Below are 26,328 nucleotides of genomic sequence, written 5' to 3' on the forward strand. Positions count from 1 at the left end.
ATGCCTGGTTGCTCTTTCTCCTCACCTCTACCACCTGTCTTTCTTTAAGTCCCAACCAAACAAAAACCCTACAACACCTTTCATGATATTCTTAAAGTCTAGAGCCTTTCCTCTGAGACCACCTATAATTTAGCCTGTCTTTTTCTTGTTTGTACAGTTGTTTACATACTCTCTCCATTAGACTGTAAACTCCCCAATGTCTAACATAGTGTCTGGCACACAGTAGGTGTTTATTAAATGTTTATTTACTGACAGACTCTTTTGAACTGCCTTATTACTGTTTAGGGCATCACCATCCTCCTAGTGAGCCAGGCTGACAACCTCAGTGTCATCCTTTTTTTTTTCCATATAAATATTTTATTTTCCAGTTACATTTAGAGATAGTATTCAACACTTGTTTTTATAAGATTTCTAGTTTAAAAATTTTTCCCCTCCCTCCCCCTCCCCAAAACAGCAAGTAATCTGATACAATCACATTAAGTATATTTCTGCATTAGTCATGTTATGAGAGAAGAATCAGAGCAAAAAGGAAAAACCTCAAAAAAGAAAAACAACAACAAAAACAATAGAAATAGTATGGTTCAATCTGCATCCAGATTCAACAGTTCTTTTTTTTTCTGGATTTGGGGAGCATTTTCCATCATGAGTCCTTTGGAACTATCTTGGACCATTGTATTGCTGAGAAGAATCAAGTCTATCACAGTTGATCAACACATAATGTACTGTGTACAACCTTCTCCTGGTTCTGCTCATTTCAGTCATCATCAGTTCATGCAAGTCCTTACAGGTTTCTCTGAAATCTGCCTGCTCATCGTTTCTTACAGCACAATAGAATTCCATTACATTCATATACCACAACTTGTTCAGCCATTCCCCAGTTGATGGACAGCCCCTCAATTTCCAATTCCTTGCCACCACAAAAAGAGCAGCTATAAATATTTTTGAACATGTGGGTCCTTTTCCCTTTCTCAGTGTCATCATTGATACACTCACTCACCTCATCTGTTCCAACTATTAATAATTTCTACCATCTACCAATCTTCTCTCTGCTCACACAGCCACCACCTGGTACAAACTCTAACTACTTCAAGCCTGCTCTACTGAAATAGCTTTCTAAGTGGTGGTGCAGCCTTAAGTCTGCCCATTCCAATCTATCCTACACTCACCTGCTAAGGTGGTCTCCTAAAGCACAGATCTGACAATGCTACTCTCTTACTCAAATACAAAAAGTTCTTCATAACCTGGTCCCTTGCCATCTCTCCTTACATTTTATTACCCACCATGTCTTTTATGTTCTAGCAACCTGGCCGTCTTATACTTCCATACACACTACACTCTGTTTATAGATTTTGTTCATTTTCACTTGTTCCTTTATCTGAAATGCTCATGTAGTTCCTCACTTAAACCTTCTTCAAGAATTAGTTCAGGGGAGGGTAGGAAGGGAGGGAATGAGAGAGAGGGATAGAATTTGGAACTCAGAACTCTAAATAAACAAACTAATTAATTGAGAAAGAATGGGCTACTGCCTAAACAAAAGGCCCCTCATTTGGGAGATTTGGAAGCCATCTACACAGAAGTTATCATTAAAGTTTTTGTTGTTGTTGTTAAAAAAAATGAATGAGTTCAAATTGGGGATGCTAGATAGCACAGTGGCTAGAGCACTGACCCTGGAGTCAGGAGGACCTGAATTCAAATCCAGATCCAGATACATACTAGCTGTGTAGCCCTGGGCAAGTCACTTAACCCCAATTACATCCAGGAAAAATTAGTTCAAATCCCACAGTCTAGTATCTTCTCTCTGAAATTATCTCCCATTTACACTCTCTCACATATACATAGTTTTTAGCATGTCTTCCCCATCATTGAGAATAGGAACTATGTTTTTTCCTTTCATTGTATCAATAGCACTTAACAAAGAGTCAGACATATACTAAGATAATTTATTTGGACCTCTATTCCAATTAGTATCAATCAGTTTCATATTTTACACAAATTATATAGGGCTAATTAGATGAGATAGGTTCTTATAATAGGGCTCAGACTTTAATGTAATGTCCACTACTTGTTTGCCAAATTATTTGGCTCACTTGCACAACCACAAGAATGCTGACAAAGGTATCACAGTCCTGTTTTGCTCAAATTCCATGCCTAAACCCATCATGGGTTAAATGCCATGATTCTTCAGAACACCGCCCCCCCCAACTTATTTTTGTACTTTTGGACCATTTTCTCTTGTCCAACATGAGCAAGTGACCATCTTATGACTGTCTTTTGACCACTTAGTCAGTGGAAATGCCCTATGCTTTACCCAACCTGTGACCCCTTGCTGATAGGCCATTTTTGTCCCTTAAGAGCAAGTTTTATCAACCAATGAGATTGTATTTCACCATGCCTCTTGAATATTTGAGTATCAAACCCTATAAAAAGAAAGTCCAGGAAGAAGGGGGCATCTCAGATCATGAGGAAAATCTGAGGTCCACATCATTAGAGGGAACTGTGGACCTTTCAGTAAAGTGACATTAGATCAGAGCTCTGCCTCAGTGTTGTTGTTTTTTTGCAGATTGGCCAATTATAATCTCCACAGAAGAACAAATTGGATGTAAGTGATGAGTACAAGTTTGGAGTTGAAGATGATACCGACTATGTAATTCTTTTTTTTTTTTTTTTTTTTTTGCGGGGCAATGGGGTTAAGTGACTTGCCCAGGGTCACACAGCTGGTAAGTGTCAAGTGTCTGAGACCAGATTTGAACTCAGGTACTCCTGAATCCAGGGCCGGTGCTTTATCCACTGCGCCACCTAGCCGCCCCAACTCTGTAATTCTTGATGACTGAGATTATAATCTTGTTTTTGACAATAATGGAGAAATTTGGAAGAGGGAAGGGTTTTGGGAGAAAGATAATTAACTTGTTGTTTAAGAGGTGTTTATGGTATATCCAGTTTGAGATTTCCAGTAGGTACTTGGTGATATAATACTTACTTGTGAAAACAATTTTGATACCCCCTACTCAATTTAATCAGTATTTACTCAGTTCATTGTAAGTTAATGGGTATCAGTGATTGTATTAGTGAGTTAAGGAGATTAGTATTAAGTTTGATTTAGTTATGCTAGTTAATACTTTAAGAATGCCATAATTAACCCAGTTTGTATTAATAATTATACTTCTAATTGATTTATAGGATAAAGTTATATTTTATTTCTTAGGCCTGCTCTAAGGATTTATATTAGCTTGTGTTAGAAATTTGCTATATTAGTGCTACCCCCTACTCCTATAAGTAAACTATGAGTGGACTATGCTTAAAAAGCCACAGCTTCCTTGCTTTCTTTGTTCACTGTCACGAATGTTCTTACAACTCTTATAAGCTGTGGAAAACCCCAGAATACTGCTGCTGCTGGAAATCTCTAAGGACTGCTGACAAAGGCTTAGTGGCCCATGTGATGGACATTTCCCATAGCCAATAATAGGAGTTGCCTCCCCCCTCACTTTCCCCCTCTCCCTCATCTGAAATTGAACAATCATAAATTGTAACCCATTTTTGGTGACCTTTCAAGTTCTATTAACCTCCCTGCCTCCTCACAGGTCTGTAAGTAGAGGAATGACTGAGGAATGTCTTGGATCCAATTGCTTAGGAACCACCAGTCTCCCTAATAATTTTCGCATAGAACTCCACATCAGTTGCTCTTGTTGATTGGACTATTTTTTGTGACTTACACACTGGAAGTCAGTTGAATTCCTTTTAATACTTTAAGGCTCAACCTGAATATCAGTACCCACCCCCCATCCCCACCCCAAGAAAGTCTCATAGAATCTCAGAAATTGAAAGGCATCTCAAGGGCATCTAGTCCAACTAACACCTATTCCCTCTACTATGTCCTTGATACTTCACATTTGGTCATCCAATTTTCGCTTAAATATATTTAAGGTTAAAGGAATCCTTTAACCTGAGGCGACATTTTCTTCTGATTGTTAGGAAGACTTTCCTTTATCTGGCTGAAATCTGTCTTTGTTCTTTCTATCAGTGTTTCAGGTTCTGCCCTTTTAGGCCAAATAAAACAAGTCATCCATTCTATGTGTTTGCCCTTCAAATATTTGATGAGAGCTGTCATGTGTTGCCAAAACCATCTTTTCTTTAGGCTAAATAGACTTTGTTCTTCCCACTGATATTGCTATGGTATCATTTCTAGTCCTTTCATCTCTTTTAAACTTATTCCAATTTATTAATGTCCTTTTCAAAGTGTGGTACCCAGCATTGAATGCAATCGAATAACTTCCTTGCCTTTTCTGTGTGACCATTTTCTTTTCTTTCCTGTCATTCATTTCACTAATGATGTCTTTTATTTCTGTTCTTTGGTGTTCTTCACTGATTATATGTTGCAGACTGATCACACCCATTGTTCACTTCTTCATTATCCTCTGTGTGATATTATCATTTTCATTTCTTCAGAGACTGTTGCATTCATGCCTCATAGGCATATTATAATACTGGTACAGTATTGGCGTTAAGAAGATGTGCCTTCATTTTTGAGGGAAGTTGTTGGTCATTAAAGGAACTTTGCAATTTCTTGAAGCAATTCAGACTCCTTACTTCTTCCTTTTTAACTCTGGACCCGATTCGTTGTCCATTTGTTCTGTCTGTCTTAGATATACATACTGAGGCGGATAGAGCACCGGCCCTGGAGTCAGGAGTACCTGAGTTCAAATCTGGCCTCAGACACTTAACACTTACTAGTTGTGTGACCCTGGGCAAGTCACTTAACCCCAATTGCCTCACTAAAAAAAAAACAAAAAAACAAAGTTTAAAAAAAAAGATATACATACTGAGGATAAGCCTTATAGGTTGTATCTTCCATTGTGTGTTATAATCTGGGCAATAGACATTCTTCAACTCCTTTTTCTCATGAATACTCAGGCAAAGCTCTTTTTAGTGGTTACGCATTTCTTCCAAGAGATTCTTTGCTTTTTTGCATTTTAATGCAACAAGCATGGTATCTGCAACAAACAGGTGTATATGGTGAACCTCAGCTTCCTTAGGAAATGCCTCTTCACCCTGGACATTGTGCTGGATCCTCTTCCATCACAGTAAAGATCATCTCTGGCAAGTGTACTTCTTCCTGTAATCCTCCTTTGGTGCTTATAATTTATGACCAATGTAAAGAATTAATTGTTATTTGAGTTTTTTATGACCCCATCTTTTGGCTAGAATTTAAAAAACACCTCAGTGTGCGAATCAGCCTGGGGTTCCGCAAACTGCATGGTGTTCCACCCACTGGTTGTAGCCATTGCCATGGCGCTGGCACCTCACATCATCACCACTCGCAGACACCTACATGGGCCTGGCAAAATTAAAATGATTGGAAACCCAGTGAGGGCAGTCATGTAACTGTCAGTGTGGCCAGCCAATTGGCATGGGGCTGTGTGTGTGATCAGCCTGGGGTCTGCTGGGAAGAAGGGAGGGTTTTTTGCCATTCTAGCTTGAAGCTGGAAGGTGGCAGGATGCTGCTGTGTGTTCTAAGCTGATTCCTGGGGGTGGTGTTGTTCAGGCTGTATCATTTTCACTTTCCCCATTTTATTTCCTTTCCCTTAATCTTACTGATCCTGTTTGCGTTTTTTAAAGTTCATTCTTGTTAAATAAATTCTGCTCTGTTTTGAGGGAGGCTGTCAGTCTCCTTCCTTGCCTCAATATTGTGGCGACCCGCCTAGCTAACACTCCCCAATTAAAAATTGGTCCTGGGGGGGGCAGCTAGGTGGCGCAGTGGATAGAGCACCGGCCCTGGATTCAGGAGTACCTGAGTTCAAATCCAGCCTCAGACACTTGACACTTACTAGCTGTGTGACCCTGGGCAAGTCACTTAACCCCAATTGCCTCACTAAAAAAAAAAAAATTGGTCCTGGGGCAGCTAGGTGGTGCAGTGGATAGAGTACCGGCCTTTAAAAAAAAAAAATTGGTCCCTATACCGTGGTTATCTGTATTAGCTTTTTGTTTTTGCTCTGCTATGGATTCTCATGGTTTATTGTATTTTGTTTTCTGTTTCTAAAATTTTTTGGCTATTTTTCTATGTAATTTTTTTAGGGCATGGTATTGAGGATTTCCTTTCTATGATTTTTTTTTTCCTCAAAGACCTATGGTCCTTATCTCTTTTCATTTTATTTTCAAACTTAACATTCTTGTTTTATAGATCTGTCACATCATTTTCTAAATCTTAATCCTTTCTAAATCTTTCAAAAATTTTGTGGCAGTAATTTCCCTTTTATCTATGCATTTTTATGTTTTCTCTCATTCTCTCTTTTGGAGTATCTGGGATTATGGAGATTGCTTCTGTCTTTTGTTCTGAGTTCTCTAGTTTTTAGTTAGATTTGCTGAACTGATCCTTGAGGACTCTAACTTCTATCCTTATTTCCTAGATATTTTCACTAAGTTCTTTTTGGTCTTTTGAACCAAAATATTTTTAAAACATTTTTATTTATTTTTAATATAAATACAAAAAGACCAAAAAAAGAGAACATTTATGTGTATATTGAGCAACATAAAAAGAGGATTCAATATAAAACCATGTCATAAATACTACACATCATTCTTAAAGCTACCCTGGTTTTCCTGTGCTTCCTTCTAAGCTTTTTCTTATTCTCTACAGTGTACTTTCTTTACTTCCTTCCTCCCCACCTTGTCCTAAAGAAGGCCACCATTGGACACAGATGTGTGTGTGTGTGTGTGTGTGTGTGTGTGTGTGTGTGTGTGTATATAAAACCATCCTACATATACTTATATTTTTCAATTCTTTCTCTGAATATAGATAGCATCTTCTTTCATAGGTCCTTTGTAATTGATTTGAATGTTTATAATACTCAAAATTACTCATTAAAATTGTTCTTAGAACAATATTACTATTACTGTGTACAACATTCTCTTGGTTCTGCTCATTTCACTCTTCTTTATTTCATGCAAGTCTTTCCATGTTTTTCTAAAATCAAACAGCTCATCATTTCTTATAGCATAATAGTATTACATTATAATCATATACCACAACTTCTTTAACCATTTCCTAATTAACAGACATCCCCCCAGTTTTTAGTTCTTTGCCACTACAAAGAGAGACTGTATAAATATTAGAAAATATAAGATCTTTTTCTTTTTCCCTAATCACCTTGGGAAACAGACCTAATAGTGATATTGCTATGTCAGAGGGTATACACAGTTTTATAACTCTTTGGGCATAATTTCAGATTGCTCTCCAAAATGGTTGGGCCAGTTCACAGTTCCACCAACAATAAATAAGTGTCCCAATTTTTCCATATTTCCTCCAAAATTTGTCACTTTTTCTTTCTATCATTTTAGCCAATCTCATCAATATAAGATGATATCTTAATGTTTTAATTTGCATTTATCTAATCAATAGTGATTTAGACCATTTTTTCATATGACTATATATAATTTTGATTTTTTCATTGAAAAGCTGCTTGTTCATACCCTTTGACTATTTATCAATTGGGTAATGACTCGTGTTCTTTTAAATTTTACAAAGTTCTTTGTGTATTTGAGATATAAGACCTTTATCTGAGAAATTGTCTATAAAGGGTTTTTTTCTCCCGATTTTCTGTTTTCCTTTTAATCTTGACTATGTTGGTTTTATTTGTACAAAATCTTTTAGATTTAATGTAATAGAAATTATCCATTTTATACTAGACAACGTTCTCTATTTCTTATGTACTCATAACTTGTTCTCCTGTCTATGAGGCTATTAGGTAACATGTACCATGGCCTTCTAATTTTCTTATATCTCCCTTTATGTTAAGGTCATGTATCCGTTTTTACCTTATCTTAGTAAATTTTTACCAATTTTTTTTACCAGATTGCTTTCCAGCTTTCCCAACAATTTTTACCAAAATGCTTAAATCTTATTCAAAAGCTTATCCCCAAAGCTTAAATCTTTACATTTGTCAACCACAAGGTTATTGTAATCATTTCCTGCTGTGTACTTTATGTCTACTCTATTGTACTCATTTACTTTTCTATTTCTTACCAGTAATTACTGCCTTATAGTATAAGTTTAAAATCTGGTATTGCTAAAGAACCAAACTAATTTTTTTGTGTGTGAGGCAATTGGGGTCAAGTGACTTGCCTAGGGTCACACAGCTAGTAAGTGTCAAGTGTCTGAGGGCAGATTTGAACTCAGGTCCTCCTGATTCCAGGGCTGGTGCTCTATCCACTGTGCCACCTAGCTGCCCCAAACCAAACTATTTTTAAAGATGTACCATTGTTGTTTCAGGGGAACTTGGAAAATATATTATGATACTTTCACTTTCTTCAGGGGATTTTTGACTCATTCTTCCTTGTCACAAAATACTTGTCTGTCTATTGAGATGAATATTTGTTCATTTAACAACTGCATTAAAACAGTCAACTTCTATTTGGTTTTGTCAACCACTTTGTGGATTGTTTTTCATGTCCTTTTTGAAACTATGCTTACCCCCAGTCCTGCCCCTTCAGAATACCTGGTGCTTGGTTTTCCTCCTCTAGCCTTTGCTCCCTTATTTATTCTCTCTGATCACCAGAATTGGACAAAGTTTTTTCCCCTATTCATAGGGATCATGGTGGTTGAGCTGTTTCTCCACCTTTTTAACCTCTTTTGGACCCCACTCTCCTCTCTTAGACTTTACTTTCCTCAGATTCCAAACTGATCCCAGTCTTGGGAGGGGCGGGGGTGGGGGGACTACTTCAGGGATTTGTGGGTATGGCAGGGGTTTGTCAGAGAATACTTTTGTTTGGTGTCTTACTCCTTATGCTGGCTTCCTGTTTTCATCCTGTGTTTTATTAAGGATCTACCTAGGCAGGGGGTGCCCTGAGTTGGAGTAATTCCAACGTTTGGAGAAGTGATCAGTCTCTCCTGCCTGTTCATCAACACTGAGAAACAAATGTTCTTTAAATGAAAAGCTATATCATATGCATTATTCCAAGCCACTAACAGGTAAAAGCAAAAGTCAATATGTCTCATGCATATTCCGGTGCAATTTATTGAAATATTTGAATTATTTTTTGGACATTCCAATTTGTTTTTAGAACCTTAAGATCCTTCTTAGCCCTTTGAGTTTTAAAACATAGAGGCTAAAACTGAACAGTGCTGAATATAGTCAAATTACTTCTATATTCTTGCCAGGATTCTTTTAATTTTTTTATTACTGCAGTATTTCATAATATCTATAATTTACTTTTAATTTTTTTTGTTTTCTGCTTTAGCTATACCTTTCTAGTCATTCCTTATTTTATGATTTGATATTGTTGAACTTCGTTCTATTTTTGATTGACCAGTGCCCTAGATGGTTGGGTTTCTTCATTCATTTTGAATTACTTTTTCCCAAAAAAGTATTACAAAGTATTTTGTAATTTGAGTTTCCTATTGCAGTGGTTATCCTGTTTGGGAAAAATTAAAATGAAAGGTGACAATTTCAACATTTTAGCTTGATTGGGGGGGGTGGGCAATGAGGGTTAAGTGACTTGCCCAGGGTCACACAGCTAGTAACTTGATTTTCTAATCTGGTGGGTTTTTTTTTTTTGCATATACATGTACCAGATGGGCTAATGTTTGGTAGTATTCTTAATTAATTAAATAATTGTTTGAGAGAGGCTTTTATCTGCATTTGTCACTTTGCTAGTTGTAACAGAAACCTTGAGTAATGCTGAATGAGAATATGCACAAATATGGTTACAAATAACCAATAAGATGCTCCTTTTTCTGCAAGACTAAAGGTTACACACAATGTCTCTTGAATATAGTGCCCTCACCAGATCAATAAAACATAACAAAGCTAGATGACTCATAGCCATCAAAATTATCTTAATTGTTTAAGGGTAGATATCTATGTCAGGATTTTTAGAACTGTCTATGCTAGAAAGCTTCAGATAAAGGTTAATGTTGAAGACTGCAGAAATAATCCTCTATCATTTATTCAATTAAATAAGTTTTACAGAGAAATATTTAAGCCTATATCAGAAACAAGAAGTATTAAAAGCACGGCTCTGGAACAGTGTAACTGATACTTTGGGGGAAGAAGCAGGGTGGCTAGGAAGAAGAGATGTGATTTCATTGGTATAGGACATTCCTGGTGAGGAGACTCCTTGACATTGATATTGTTACTTAAATCATAATTTATTGAAAAGAATCAACTTTACCTTGGCTGTGATATAAATATCACTTATATTTGATCTCCCCTGTATATTTTCTTCTTTTTTAAATGATCTTCTGGCCCAGTTGATCAAGATTATAGGATCATAGGCTTAGAACCAGAAGGGCTTTAAATATCATCTAAATCCAGCCCTCTTCTTTTATTTTATAGATTAATACAAACATTTATTAAGTAATTTCTGTGTCAAAGACATTGTTGAAATGGGTTTGGTTTTTTTTCTTTCTGATTGGGATTGCTTTCCTTCAGTTACATTCATGAAATGTAATTTACTGATTTCTATTTAATAAAGCTATCATAGGATCTTAGATCTGGAAGGGATATGAAAAATCATATAATTCACTCTTTCCTCTTTATAGATGAGGAAACTAATGTGCAGATAGGGTAAAGAGTTTAGGATTAGATTTCCTAAGATGGGGGGCACATTAAAGGCCATCTTGTCCCACTTTCTTATTTTAAAGATGAGCAAATTGAGGACTAGAGAGGTTAAGTGGAGTGCTCAGGGCCATACAGATCGTAACTGACAGGTGAAATTTGAGCTCAGCCACTCTGACTTGAAATCAAGGGCTCTTTTCATCATACCACAGCTAATTCATTTTGTGATTTGGTTGTTGGAGAACTAGAACCTGTATCTTTGAACTCCAAGTCCAGTGATGTTGCACAGAACTTTACTGCCATATTGCTTTGAAGAAAAATAGTCATTGATTTTAGTTATAGTAAAAAGCAATTATTTAGATAATGATTTGGAAAAGTAAAATTCTTTATCATATTTTATGTGACACCAAGTCTTCAATAAATCAATTAAGTATTTTTGAAGCACCTACTATATGTCAGGCATTGTGCCAAATGCTAGAGATAAAAGTGCAAAGATGAGATATTTTGTATTCAAAGAGCTTATGTTCTTGGGGTAAGGAGTTTAAATATTTTTTTTAAATAAATATAGGGTATAGACAAAATAAAAACATAGTGTTGGGGAAGGAGGAGGCACTTGAGCTGATCCCTGAAGAGATTAAATAGCAGGGATTGATGAAAAACATCCCATTTACATTTCTGGCCTTTTTGTTTTGGGTCTGTGGCAATCTAGTGAAGCCTATTGTCCACTTTTGAAATAATGTTTTAATTAAAATATATAAAAGAAAATACATAAAATTACAAAGGAAATCAAAACAAAACAAATTCATGGACTCCAGGTTAAGAATGCCTGAGGAAGTTATGTCATTGTTTTATGCTCAAGTCCTATGAATAAATTTAATCTTGAGGACAATCTCATTGCTTTTTTAGAGAAAAACTAACTTCTGTTGCTTAGTAGATAATGCTTCTATTACATCAGGTTAACATTGATCTCTTAACTGCCAAATAACCTGTCTTTTCTTAGTTCTCATCCTTCTTGACCCCTCTGCCACTTTCCATACTCTCTACTCTTCTTGGATTCTTCCTCAGTTGACTTCTGTGACATTGCTTTTAGAAAAACATCAGGGGTATGATGTGCCAGACTGTACCTTCTCAGCCTCTTTTGCTGGTTTATCATCTCTCTTCTACTTCCCTGGGCAGGTAGGTGGTATAGTGGATATAGTTGCTAGGTCTGGAGTCAGGAAGACCTGAGTTCAGTTCAGCTTCAGACACTTATTAGCTGTGTGACTCTAGGCAAGTCACTTAACTCTTCCTCACTTTCTTAATTTGTAAAATGAACTAGAGAAGGAAATGATAAACTACTCCAGCATGTTTGCCAAGAAAATTCCAAAAGGGGTCATGAAGATTTAGGCACAATTGAAAAATGACTAATGACAACAACAGACCACTTTCTGGGTGTGACTATCTCCCAGGGCTCTGTCTTGGATTCTCTCTACTTCTTTCCTTTAGTGATCATAGCAGTTCTTGTTTGTTCGGTCATTTTCTCTACAGAGATGACCATGAATCTCACCTCTCTATGCAACACTAATTGCTGTCTTTAACTCCAGTCTTGTGCCACAGACTCCCTGCTACGCTTTGTATCTCCATGTCCCTTTGGCATCTCAATTTCAACCTGCCCAAAATTGAACTGAACATCTTTTCCCTTAACTTTATTCTCCAAATTTCCCTTTTTCCCCTAGCCATATTGCCATGTTCCCAGTCACTCAGGTTCACAGTTGTAGCTTCATATATGATTCTTTTCTGTCCCTTATCCATATCTGATCAGTTAGTTATTAGATCTGGTTGTTTTTCACTGGGTACATCTTGTTATTTGTCTTTTCTCCACTCACATGTTAATCACTTTCTTCCAATAAGCAACTTGAGGGAAATGACTATTTGTTGGTTTTATATTCCCATTACCTAGTACAGTGCCTTACATACAGTAAGTGAATAATAAATGTTGAAGTAAATTGAATACGGAAGCACTAAATGCTTTTATACAAAAATGAGAAAATGGCTTTAGTACTACAAGTAGGGCATTTGCAGTTCATCACACTGGACTCTTCCCCCATCACCTTTCCTTATTTCCCCCTCCACTTGCCAGTAGCCACTCAATTTTTTTGCATAGCTTTTGTGTATGTGTTTCTTTTGTCTGATTCTACCCAACCCATCCTGCTCCTCCAATTTTAGTTCCTTGAATGCAGAAACTACTATTGTCTTTGTATCCTCCCTCAGCAGTTAGCAGAATACCAGGCACATAAAAGGCACTTAAATAATTATGGATTGACTAACTCTAGTTTTGATTTGTTAAAGTCTGTGTGTGTATGTATGTATATGTATATATATATATATATATATATATATATATGTGACACACAAACACATTTTTATATACTTCAGTTATATATGCATTCATCTATTAACTGAGGTGGAGAAAATAAAAGACTAAGTAAGATATAGTGATTGTTTCTTGCCTGAGTAGCTTATTCTTTTATGTACTATAAATGTAGTGGTGCCAAATTTAAAGGGTATTGTAATATTATAGACTATCTTTCTGTGTCACGAACTTAATCTTGGGAGAGAGAATTGGAAGCTTTTCCTTATTTTTGGAAGTGTACATTGCTAACACTCTCCAAGATATAAAGGACATTACTGAGAGGAGTAATCCCCCTTCTATCTAAACAGTTTAAAATGTGAGATTTAATTACCTTAATTCTTTTGGGCTGTCTATAGACTGTACATACTCATCTTTGGGATTAAAGTTTTGTGCTAGTAATGCCTCAAATATACAGTTTTATTTACTTTTGAGGTTTTTTTGAAATTATCTTTGAATGCCAGTTCCATGTTTTTGATTAGACTGTTTCAGGAACAAATAACAGTTTTCTGACTACACAGAGGAAAAGCCAGCTCCTCCTAGTGGAACTTTTCAAAAAAGGTCATCTGGGCAAAAGAAAGCAGTTGATTTTAGAGGAAAAAAAATACATTTAGCATGTATTTTCTTTTAACCACTTCACTCAGATAAGGAAAAGTAAATTTGCCTAATTCAGAAACATTTTCTCCAAGAACCAAAGATACATATGTAAGAAACATTTTAAAGTCTAACCTTTCAGCAATTTAAGAATGATCACTATAAAGATTTTAGAGGGGAATAGAGATGCTTTCAAATTGACAGGTAGGTAAATATATGCTTTTGCACATAAGATACTCCTTCTAGGCTCTAAATAAATGCCTTTTACTAAGGAGACCACTGCCTTTCCTTTTCTTTTCTTTTCTTTTCTTTTTTGTCTAACATGTGACTAGTTGATTAAATCGATTTTAAGGGTATTTAGCTTTTCCTATTTTTAGTCTTACATAATCAGTGTGTTTTGCAGTATTTTGTCCATAAATCTGCATTTGGCACTTTATTCTAGGACTTGGGGTAGGGTAGGGGGCAGCCTTGAATTGATTTATGCCAAAGGGGTATACAGAAAAAAATTCTCTTTGCAAGGTTGCTACTTCAGATGGATGAATGAGCCATATTTGGTATGTCTAGGCTCAATTCTTGTGTTGTCTGACTGGAAGATGTCAGAGACAAAAGGAAAGAAAATTTCAAATACGGTGTACCTGGCAGGCTTCCAAATATGATTTACACTGGTATTTGAGGGAGATTGTAGTCTGCAGTTAATCTCTCTTGTTAAATGGTGACAGTCTTTAGCCAGCCTTAAAGTTTCCTACTTGTGATGAGTTCATTTAGTGTTTGCGAGTTTTTTGGTCTTCTTTTCAGTGGTTTGCCCTATGATATTTATTATAATTATCCTGTACCCATTGATGAATGGAAAGGGCACTGGACTTGGAGTGAGGGCATTTGTTTGACTTCCTCTTCTTATACTTGTTAGATACAGAAGACCCTAGACAAATTACTTTACCTTTTAGATTGTAATAAACTCTTCAAAGCTTGATTTCAAAAAATTCTCGAGTCTTTAGCTACTTGAGTTTTCAATGCCACAGCCATTGTGTTATGCAGTGTTGCAGGATGCAACAAGACACACAGCTTCCTAGAATCACAGAGTTAGAGTCAGACAGGACCTTAGAGGTCCTCAAATCCAGTTCTTTCATTTTATTGATGAGGAAATTGAAGCCCAAAAGGTTAAGTGACTTCACCAGGGTCATAAAGCTGGAAGGTGTCTGAAGTGTGATTCCAATTCAAATCTTCCTGACCTAAGCTTCAATGCTCTATCCAGTAACCCTTACTGCTTCTTAATAACTTAATAACTGCAAATGTAGGCGTGAGGATCCACACTACTACAGTTAAACACAGAAAGGCCAGACTTTTTGATTAAATCAATTAATCAAAGGTATAAAGGCATCCATTTAGTCAATTTACTTTTACTAAGCAAGCAATAAGCATTTATTAAGCATCTACTATGTTCCTGGCATAAGTGCTGGGAATACATAGGCAAAAGACAGTCCCTGCTCTCCAGGAGCTCACAATATAATAGGGAAGACAGCATCCAAACAATTAGGTACAAAGAAGCTATAGACAGAACAAATAGCAAATAGTCAAGAGACAGAAGGTACTAAAATTAAAAGAGAGGTTGGGGTGAGAGGAGTGGAGATGACATATTCATTTGGGAGAGAACCTCTAAGTTCCAGTGAGGAGCAAGGAGACCCAGGGGATGGGGCAGAGGGTTGAATGGAGAGGAATGGGAATAAGGAATTGGGTACTGGAGAGTGGGGAACAGGGTTTGGATGATGACCTGCAAGCATTCAGAATCATTGTGATGTGGTGGGTATAACTGGGAGGAAGGTTGTTTATTAAGTGAAAATTTAGAGCGATTTTCAAAGTATTTTGACATTAAGGTAGAGTCCTTTCAGAGCCTTGGGCAGTTCAGATGAAGGATCGACAAGGCATCTTGTGGGAGAAGACTGGTATGCTGGAATAGACTTATCTTGTCACAGGAGCTTGGAGATCAGGCAGGAGAGCTCTGCGTGTAAACAAGTACTTCTGACCTTATCATTCCACCAAAAAGCTGCTCTTTCCAAAATTACCAACCATGTCTTAGTTGCCAAATCCAATGGCTTTTTTTCAATCCTTAGTCTCCTTGATCTCTCTGCTGCCTTTGACACTGTTGATCCTTCTTGATAACCTCTTGTCTATAGGTTTTTGGGAGACCACTCACTCCTCGTTCTCCCCCTACCTATGTGATTACTCCTTCTCAGTCTCTTTTGCTGGATCCTTATCCAGATGATACTTTCTAATCATAAGTGCCTCATAAGGTTCTATCCTGGGCTGGCTCTTCTCCCTCTAAACTACTTCATTTGATGGTTTTATCAGCTCCCATGGATTTAATTGCCATCTCTATGCTGACATTGTCAAGTCTATCTATCCTGCCCCAACCTCTCTGCTCACCTCCAGTCTTGCATCTCCTACTGCCTTTCACACATTTTGAACTCCATGTCCAGTAAAAATTTTAAACTCAACGTGTGGATAACAGAACTCAATATCTTTCTCCCTAAACCCTCCCCCCACTTTCTATTTTTCTCGTAGAGGGCAACACCAGGCCTGGGAGCCATCATTTCCTGAGAGATAGTGATTGTTTCACACTCTAAAGCTAATCCATTGCCAAGGCAACATCTTTTAAATTATTGCCACCACTCTGGTGCAGGTCTTTATCACCTCATTCCTGGACTATTGAAATAGCCTGCTCCTGGATCTTGAGAGACCTCCAGTATCTCCCTACTGCAAACCATCTTCCATTCAACTACTAAAGTGATTGTCTTCAAGTGCAGGTTTGACCATGTCACTGCCCTACTCAGTAAACTCCAGTGACTCCCTATTACCTCAAGGATCAAATACAAAATACTTTGTTGCTTAAAGTCCTTCCTATCATATCCCCTCCTACCTTTGCAGTCTTTCCTATACCTAACTCCTTGCCAAATAATCTTCATTCCAGGGACAGTGTAGTGTTAAGGACTGAGGATAGAAAGAAAATAAAAACCACAAAAACAGGATGTTCCTTTCTTTTAGAAGCTTATATAATAATGGGAGAGAAAGATACATAAATACATACACACATAAAAAATACATATGTAGTAGAAGGAAGGTACCTTTAAATGGAAGAGAGTGTTAAGGAACGTTTGAAGAGACACAAGAAGGGTGGAAAGGCTTGCTGTGGTTATTGGGTTAGAGCAGGGGTTCTCAGTCTATGACCTGAGGACCAGATCTGGCTTGCCACCTGTTTTTGTACAACCCACAACCCACAAGACATATTTTAAAATGTAAAAACCATTCTTACGCTCTCAGGCTGTACAAAAATAGATCTGGGAGGACCAAATTTGGCCCATGGGTTATAGTTTCTGACCCCTGAACAGATATTTGATTTGAGAGGTATAAAAGAATTCCTTTGCTGCTGGTGAGGACAGAGTTGAGTTACATAGAATAAATTTGTAATGAAACCAGTTAGCACAACTTTGTGATTTTCTCCACCTCTATTCATCAGCACTTGAAGAGAGTACACATGGTAATCTATGATTGGGGCTTGGCAAGGTGTGATTGGTGATAGGATAAGGGGCAAGGAACATGAATGTAACTGAACTATTTTACCAAGACATCATGATAGGGAAAGGACAGTGTAGACAGAGATAATGCCTTGGAAAAAAACTAAGGGGTAGAGGAAATAGAGGTCCTGGTGAGGATGCAAAACAGTTGAAGGTTGGAAGACCCAGAGAACTAAAGAATGATAAAATATTATGATTAAGTAAAGGTATTTAAAAATTCATAACCATGGAAAAAGAACATTTATGAGTGACGTAAGATCAAATATATGACCATCTCAGTGTATAACTGAATTGGAGTTGTAAGGGGCTAAAATTCTAGCTAGTCTGTCTAAAATATCTAATGAGTGGTCGCCAATAAATTATAAGCTTTAGCAAGAGTTAGACTTTTAAGCATTTATTAAGGAGAATAAGAACTTGGTGGAGAGAGAGAGAGAGAGAGAGAGAGAGAGAGAGAGAAAAGGCCTAGATTCAGCTGTCTCTCTCGGGGAGCTAATGTCTCCAGCTCTGCTTTCCACGAGAGTCCTCACGAAAGAGAGTGAGCCACACTTCCTTCATCCCACAAGCCTCCTGTGAAACTGGGAACATCCCATCCACTTGCACACACATCTCTAATTGGCTGGTAGCCTTGATTGACAGTAGCCACGAGCAAACGTCACTTCTTGATGCCAAGGAAAGTCGCATGGCTTGCCCTCAGATGCCTTCTCCTCATGGCGGAGCTTTCCTACAGTAACTTCCCAGCAGTTGAAATCATTCCAGTCGCTACAGAGTAGAAGTAATTGATGATGAGAACTGAGTAGATTTCTAAATCTACTAGAAAGTTAGAGTATTTGAAGCAATATAACAATATATGTTGAAGTTCCCTATTATGAAGACAGGATTTGGAGTAGAAAAGACAAGTCAGACACTACAGTCATTGAGGGAGGAGGGAGGATGGCCTAGATAAATACATCTGTGAATCAGCTTTATAAAGCTGTTCATTCAATTCATGGGAAGCAATGAGATCACCAAATAAAAGACAGAGGGCCCAGGACAGAGCCTGGAGAGATACCCACTGCTAGTAATCATATATCACTATTTGTTAAGCTCTTCCTCGACTGATAGAGACTTATTTTGTTTTTTCTTTAGGAAACTGAGGCAAGGGGGGTTAAAGTGACTTGCTCTGGGTCACATAGCTAGTGAGTGTCTGAGACCAGATTTGAACTCAGGAAGGGGTATCTTCTTGTCTCCAACCATGGCACACTCTATCCATTGCACCACCTAGTTGCCCCCAACATAGACAATTACATTTATATAAAACATAAAACTTTTGTACAAGAAAAATCATGGAAGCTAATTAGATGGAAAACTTCTAAATGAGGAAAAGTGTAGAACATTTTTCTATTAACCCTTTTTTGCCTCCTACATCAAGGGCACATTATTTGTGAAATGTCTAAGCAAAGTATGGTATATGAATATGTAGTAGAGTAATGGGATTTGGCAGACTCCCAGGGGCCCCACCTGAAAATTGATTTGGAATTGATTGAATTGGGTGAGACTGAGAAACTGACTGAGAACCTACTTAAGAATGATCAAAGGGAGACCACACCTGGCTGGCCCTGAGTGGGGTGTTGTTCTCAGAGGCTGTGGACTACACCATCAACAGGAGACCACTCTCAACCAATCAGCTTGAAGGACCTCCTCTTTTAGGGAGGGAGACAGGAAGTAGGAAGCTGAGGTTGTCTCAATGGATCTTCCTCTTTTTCGTTCAGGAACTGGCGTGTGGCAGCAGAGACAGAGAAAAAGAGAGGGCCTCTTTTCGTTTGGGACTTTGGCTTGGTGGGAGACAGAAAAGGCGGACAGAGAAAAAGAGATGAAAGTAATTAGAAAGTAGATAGACTTTTCTGGTGTTACGGGATCCCATGTGTTGTCTTTACTCTTTAATAATCCTTAAAAGCCTAAACTCTTGCTGAATTTATCAGTAAATCTTAGCCAGTTTTCCCCCCAAAACTGGGGGGGGGGCAGGTTAGAACCCACATTAGATTTTAAACATCACAAATATAATGGAATGTTATATTCTTAAGAAATGCTTAATATTAATAATTCAGAGAAACCTAGGAAGACATGAACTAATGTGTAGTGAAATGAGTAGAACCAAGGGAGCACCTTACTCATTTTTTAGCATGTACTTCCCTAAGGACATTTGAAAACTTGCATCAAAATTATAATCGAACATTTTTAGATTTGTCACAACATTTGTTCAGAGATAAGAAAGGGTCACATACATACATACATACACTCACACACACACACACACACAGAATTGCACAAGATGGTGTTAATTATTACCATTTCAATAATATTGACTTCTCCTGTGTGTTATTTGACATTTCTTTAAAAGACAGGCTGAAGGGGCGGCTAGGTGGCGCAGTGGATAGAGCACCGGCCCTGGAGTCAGGAGTACCTGAGTTCAAATCCGGCCTCAGACACTTAACACTTACTAGCTGTGTGACCCTGGGCAAGTCACTTAACCCCAATTGCCTCACTAAAAAAAAAAAAAAGACAGGCTGAAGCAAACTAAATTACTATAGCTAGAAAGTACTTCTCTATGACATAACCAGCGTTTGAAAAAGCAAGTAGAATAGTTATACTATCATGCCTATTTGCACTTATTTATTTAAAACATGACTTCCTTTTCAAGTTGAGAACATATGGTTAATTGTTCACAAAAGCTATGTAGAATACTTTGAAATCCCATTTTAAGTTTAGTACCTCTTTTTAGGGAGGAGAAAGGAAGGTAAGGCTGAGATTGGACTAACTTTTTTTTTGTGAGGCAATTGGGATTAGGTGAGATTGGACTCATTCTTGATAAAAACATTTATTTTTTCTTTTCCTTTTTCTTATTTTGATTTCAAAGTACACAATAAGATATTAAGAGAGAGAAACAAGAATGATTAAAGGAGATAGTGATTTTATCTTGGAGAAGAGAAGAATTTGGGAGAGATGTAAAATAGATGGCTTCCAGGATTAGAAAAGCTCTCTTGTGGAGAAGCATTCAATTTGTTATGCTTGATTCTGGAGAGTGTAAAAGATGGCTTGAAGCTTAACATAAAAAAAAAAACCCAAACTAAGACCTGATCCCATCACTTACCTGGCAAAATAGAGGAAGAAGAAATGGAAGCAGTGTCAGATTTTATGTTCTTGGATTCAAAGATCACTGCAGATGGTGATTACAGCCATGTGATTAAAAGACACTTGTTCCTTGGAAGGAAGCTGCGGCAAATCTAGACAGCATACCAAAAAGCTGACAAAGGTCTGTATAGTCAGATCTGTGTTTTTTCCAGTAACAATGTATAGCTGTGAGAGTTGGACTAGAAGGAAAGCTGAGCGCTGCAGAATCCATGCTTTGGAATTGTGGTGCTGGAGAAGAGTCTTGAGTGTCCCTTGGACAGCAAGGAGATCAAACTAGTCAATACTTAATAAAAAAGTTAATTCAGGCTCTTCACTGGAAGATCAGATACTGAAGTTGAAACTTAAATCCTTTGGCCACATAATGAGAAGACTGGACTCCTTGGAAAAGACCCTGATGTTAAGAAAAAATGGAGGCAAATGGCAAAGGGGTGTTAAGGGCTAAAATTCTAGCTAAACTGTCTAAAATATCTAATGAGTGGTCGCCAATCAATTACAAGCTTTAGCAAGAGTTAGACTTTTAAGCATTTATTAAGGAGAATAAGAATTTGGTAAAGAGAGAGAGAAAGGCCTAGATTCCTATCTATTAAAGGGAGAGCACATTTCTAGCTCCCTTCTCCGCCAGCGTCCTCAGGAAAGAGAGCGAGACTGAGCGCCAGTCTCTTCCTTCCTCCTCCCACTAGCCCGCGTCACTTCCTGACTCCTGGTCTTGCCCTCAAAGACCTTCCCTTCATGGGCAGAACTCTTCTACAGTAAGTATCCAGCAGGTGGCGTCATTCCAATCGTTACAGGGGCTCGCAGAGGGTAAGATGGATAAATAGTGCCATTGAACCAATGAACATGAACCTGGACAGACTTTGAGAGACAGTGAAGGACAGAAGGACTATGGGGTCACAGAGTCAGACATGACTGAGCAACAACAAGCACCAGCATGCCCATCTTTTGCATGAGACTTAGACCAATCACCCCCCAGTCCAACATCTTCTCCTACCTCCTATCCCCTTCTCTCATAAATTACCTGTATTTAACTAATTTAACTACTTTATGTCTGTATTAATTTTACTTTTATGCTGTGCATATATTTTCATCTGTGCTTGCTTCCCCTATTAGAATGTACACTTATTATGAGTAGCAATTGTTTTATTCTTTGTATTTGTACCCCAAAGCACATAGTAGGTACTGTTTAAATACTTGTTCATTAATTGTGTGACTTTGGAAAAGTCACTTACCCTCAGAGGGTCTCAATTTCATCATCTGCAAAATGAGGGTATTGGACTATATCCCTTCCATTCTATGTGATCTTATACATGTGACTTTTGGATTTTCAGTAATTTTAGAATTATCGAATTTAGAACTAAATTAGAAGCATTTGCTTCCTTCAATACGTACACATAATTTGACTCTGTTTTACCCAACTATATCCTATTTCTATGAATGATTTTAGATCAAGGATATAAAGCATGGTATATTTAATGAATGAAATAAATATGATTATGCATATCAAATGAACCTTTTGTTATACCTTTCATATTATATTAAGAAAAAAGGTAAAATAAGTAAGTTCATTATATAATGATTAGTAAAGAAGTGATTTTTTTTTTATAGTGCACCAAAACCTCCAATGGTAGACATAAAAACTCCAGAAAATAACTTTTTTCCTATAGGGTATTTTAAGCTTCTTAATGAAAATGAATAAGGTTGGGGGGGGGAGATGTTGTTTTAAATGTAGACTACTTAAAAGTAAATAGCTCAGTCTTAAAAAGAATATGTAGGGGTGGCTAGGTGACGCAGTAGATAGAGGACTGGTCCTGGATTCAGGAGGACCTGAGTTCAAATCCGACCTCAGACACTTAACACTTACTAGCTGTGACCCTGGGCAAGTCACTTAACCCCAATTGCCTCACTTAAAAAAAAAAAGAATATGTAAAGTATTATCCCCTGTGATTTTCACATAGTATTACTGTGTGCATATAGTGATACATTATGGCATATCACTTTATTGCTCTTAATGATTCTTCTAGTGAGGAAAATTTTATATGGTTAAAAAATCAGATCTCTAGTTGCAAAACACATTGTGAAGCAATTATTATTCTACCAGTGATTTTTTTTTTGCTTTCTTCTTTTTAAGCTCAAAAAAATTAGTATTTTAGCCCCATATAATTTTACCATTAACTGTGTTGTAGTGTATGGGGCAGGGAGATGGAATAATACTTTTGACATGTTCCTGTTTTGCGGATTAGATATTTGCCAACTATCACCTTTTTTCCTCTTGAATTGTAGGCAGAACAACATGACTATTTGAAGTTCTGCCTTTTCTCCCATTTGAGATGGCTCAGGATACACAAGACCTTCCTTTGAACTTTGAGTTTTGGCTGAATAAGGCTGTTGCGTGGGGCCAGACCACTACTTTGGAATCCCAGCAAGATGTCTGCCTTCACCTGCCTCAATTACAGAAGTTCCTGCAGCAGATTTATGAAACCTTGAAACATATGGTAAGTAGCTTACTGGAAGAATGAAATGTTTTGAAGACAGCTTCAGAAACAATCTGCACCCCAGATTTCAGCAAGTCAGAAAGCTAATGGTAGCAAAGAGGCTTGTGGTATTGACCTAATGTATTACTGGATCAGAGAGGCAAATTGGGGAAACAGCCACAGGTAATGCAAACAAGAATGTGCTTCCGGAGTCCCTGATTTATTGGAAAAGAAGTCTTTTTTTTTCTTGATTGGTTATATTGTCACATGAGACTTCCTGACCAATCAAGTAGGCTTAAAAAACCCCTCTCTTTAGAGTAAACAAGAATTTGATCCTGGTTGTCAGGTCATAAATTGGATTATTTAAAGGTATTTCTCTGTTATATTGTAACTGATCCCTTAAATCTTGAAGAGCTTGCTGACATGCAAATGTTACTCTGTACTATAGCAACTTTAAGCTGAAAATCACCATGGTCAGATCACTGAGAAGTATTATAAATATTATATAAGGATTTTCAGTGTTATTAATTTTTTGATAATTGTTTTTAGTTTAGTACATATTTTGGATTTTTTATTTTTACTTTTTATGTAAAATCTTTTCACTTGTAAAAATGATTTCAGTATAAAATTATTTTATACAAATATTGTAGTTTTATGACATACTGTATTTTAAATATTATAAATACAATGTCATTTATAAAACACCTACCTTTAAAATTAACTGTTATAAGCAGAATTAAAAGCTTTGCATGTGAAATATTTTAGTAGGTTATGAAAATCAGGCAAGTTGAATATTTTAATATATCTTCATAATGCTAATTTATATGTTTTAGAAACATATATATATTTTGCGTGATTATTTAACACATCCTCATTGTTTCATATGATTTGGTGTTTCAAAGCCATGAAACTTGGGTTTAAATTGGACCTTCTGTGCACAGCCCCAAAAAGTCTAAGGTCATCCTTAATTGTGAGACAAATGTTAGGAATTTATTGCAGCAGGAAATGACTATTGTTTCAGTTACTTGTATGTTATCTTAGTTCTGTCCCATTTTAAAATTTCTCCATTTATTATGTAACAGTAAGCATGAAAATGGGAAAACAGACCAATTACGAAACAACCTACAGAATTTACCCTACCTTTTTTATTGTTTTTTTTTTAACTTTATCTTTCCTTTTCTTTTCTTTCTCTTCTGCGCTCCTTCTCCCTCCCCCTCTCTTCTGCAAGCTCGAGATTATGGTTATAATGTCATTTGGCATAAAATGAGCACAAGTAGTAATAGACAAAAATATTTACCTTTGTGACTTGGGTGCCATTAGATCTTTCACAAATTCTAGAGCAGTAGTTTACATTTTAGTACAAAACTAAGGTATAGCTAATTATAAATTATCAAATATAATCTGTTACTATTACGAATTCCTTGTTATCTTCAAATCATGTAACTTCTCATGATTTCTAAAAATGAAGAAAATGAAATTAAAATTTTAACATAATTCATGTATTGCCTTAAGGAAATGCATATTTTGGATTTAGGTGACCTGTTTAAAGGATAAAGTTAAAAGAGTTGCCTGAGAGTCTTGCTTTGATTAACTAACCAAAGGACCTCAATTATTATTATCTACTTTTCAAAAGAGATAACTAAGGTTTGAAGCTCTTATTGATATCGTTTTAGTCTATCTATTCTTATGGACCCATAATATTCTTTTTACAGGATTTTCCTGTGGCTATTCAGAGATTTCCCTTAATTGGTCAGTTGCTGGGACGGCTTTGCTGGAATCCTTTTGTCATAGGATATGGTAAGACTCTGGAGAGTTATCTTTATGCAATAATTTTCTTCTTCTTTTCTTTTTTCTTTTTTTTAATCATAAAAGTAATTTTATTAGTTTCCTGTTTCATGAAAAAATAGTTTTCAACATTTCTTTCATAACATTTCTAGTTCTAAAGTTTTCTCCTTCCCTCTCTTCCCTGCCCCCTCCCCAAGACAGAAAGCAATCTGATATAGGCCATATATCAAACATATTTCTGCATTAGTCATATTGTGAAAGAAGAATCAGAACAAAAGGAGGAAAACCTCAAAAAAGAAAAAAAACTACAACAAAAAAGTAGGAACAGTATGGTTCAATCTGCATTCAGAATCCACAGTTCTTTTTTCAGGATGTGGAGAACATTTTTCATCATGAGTTCTTTGGAATTGTCTCGGGTCATTGCAATGCTGAGAAGAGCCAAGTCTATCACAGTTGATCACACAGTGTTGCTGTTACTGTGTACAATGTTCTCCTGGTTCTACTCACTTCACTCAGCATCAATCCACTTAAGTCTTTCCAAGTTTTTCTTAAATCTGCCTGCTCATCATTTCTTACAGACCAATATTATTCTACTACATAGAATAATTTTTTTGGGGGGGGGCAGGGCAATGAGGGTTAAGGGACTTGCCCACGGTCACACAGCTGGAAAATGTTAAATGTCTGATGCTGGATTTGAACTCAGGTCCTCCTGAATCCAAGGCTGGTGCTTTATCCACTGCTCCACCTAGCTGCCCCCTCATGGAATAAATTTTTAAAGAATTTATTTCTGCCAAATGACAGGCTTCTAAATATAATTTTGAAATTCTTAGTCAAAATTCATTCAATCAAAATTCAGTGGAATTTCCCTAATTAAACTTCATCTTTAAATCCAAAGACTCCAGTTTCTGGGATAGGAACTCAGTATTTGACAAAAACTGCTGGGAAAACTAGAAGATAGTATGGCAGAAACTAGGCATAGACCAACATCTTACACCTCATACTAAAATAAGGTCAAAATGGGTACATGATTTAGACATAAAAGGTGATACCATAGGTAAATTAGGAGAGGAAGGAATAATTTACCTCTCAGATCTTTGGAAAGGAGAACAGTTTATTACCAAACAAGAGATAGAGAATATTATGAAAGGCAAAATGGATAATTTTGATTACATTAAATTAAAAAGGTTTTGTACAAACAGAAGCAATGCATCCAAAATTAGAAGGGAAGGGGCAGCTAGGTGGCACAGTGGATAGAGCACCGGCCCTGGAGTCAGGAGTACCTGAGTTCAAATCTGGCCTCAGACACTTAACACTTACTAGCTGTGTGACCCTGGGCAAGTCACTTAACCCCAATTGCCTCACTTAAAAAAAATAATTAGAAGGGAGACAGAAAGCTGGGAAACAATTTTTATAGCCGGTACTTCTGATAAAGGCCTAATTTCTAAAATATATAGGGAACTAAATCAAATTTATAAGGATGCAAGTCATTCCACAACTGAGAAATGGTCAAAGGATGTGAACAGGCAATTTTCAGATGAAGAAATCAAAGCTCTCTATTGTCATATGAAAAAATGCCCTAAATCACTATTGATTAGAGAAATGCAAATTAAAACAATTCTGAGGTACCACCTCACACCTATCAGATTGGCTAATATGACAAAAAAAGAAAATAATAAATGTTGGAGAAGTTGTGGAAAAATTGGAACATTAATGCATTGTTGGTGGAGCTGTGAACTGATCCAACCATTCTGGAGAGCAGTTTGGAACTATGCCCAAAGGGCTATAAAGCTTTCCAAACCCTTTGA

The 26,328-nt window shown here is 36.9% G+C and overlaps 1 protein-coding gene across 1 annotated transcript in view; it reads left to right on the forward strand.

Annotated features, from left to right (window-relative positions):
* FANCC (FA complementation group C) overlaps positions 1-26,328 on the forward strand; it is a 197,524-nt gene that overhangs the window by 24,186 nt on the left and 147,010 nt on the right. The window contains exons 3-4 of the mRNA XM_043977297.1: positions 22,548-22,759; positions 24,451-24,535. Coding sequence (XP_043833232.1) covers positions 22,595-22,759; positions 24,451-24,535 — 250 coding nt within the window. The 5' untranslated portion in view covers positions 22,548-22,594. The remainder of the gene's footprint in view (positions 1-22,547; positions 22,760-24,450; positions 24,536-26,328) is intronic.

This window comes from Dromiciops gliroides, chromosome 1 (assembly GCF_019393635.1).
Source record: "Dromiciops gliroides isolate mDroGli1 chromosome 1, mDroGli1.pri, whole genome shotgun sequence".
NCBI classification, from domain to species: domain Eukaryota; kingdom Metazoa; phylum Chordata; class Mammalia; order Microbiotheria; family Microbiotheriidae; genus Dromiciops; species Dromiciops gliroides.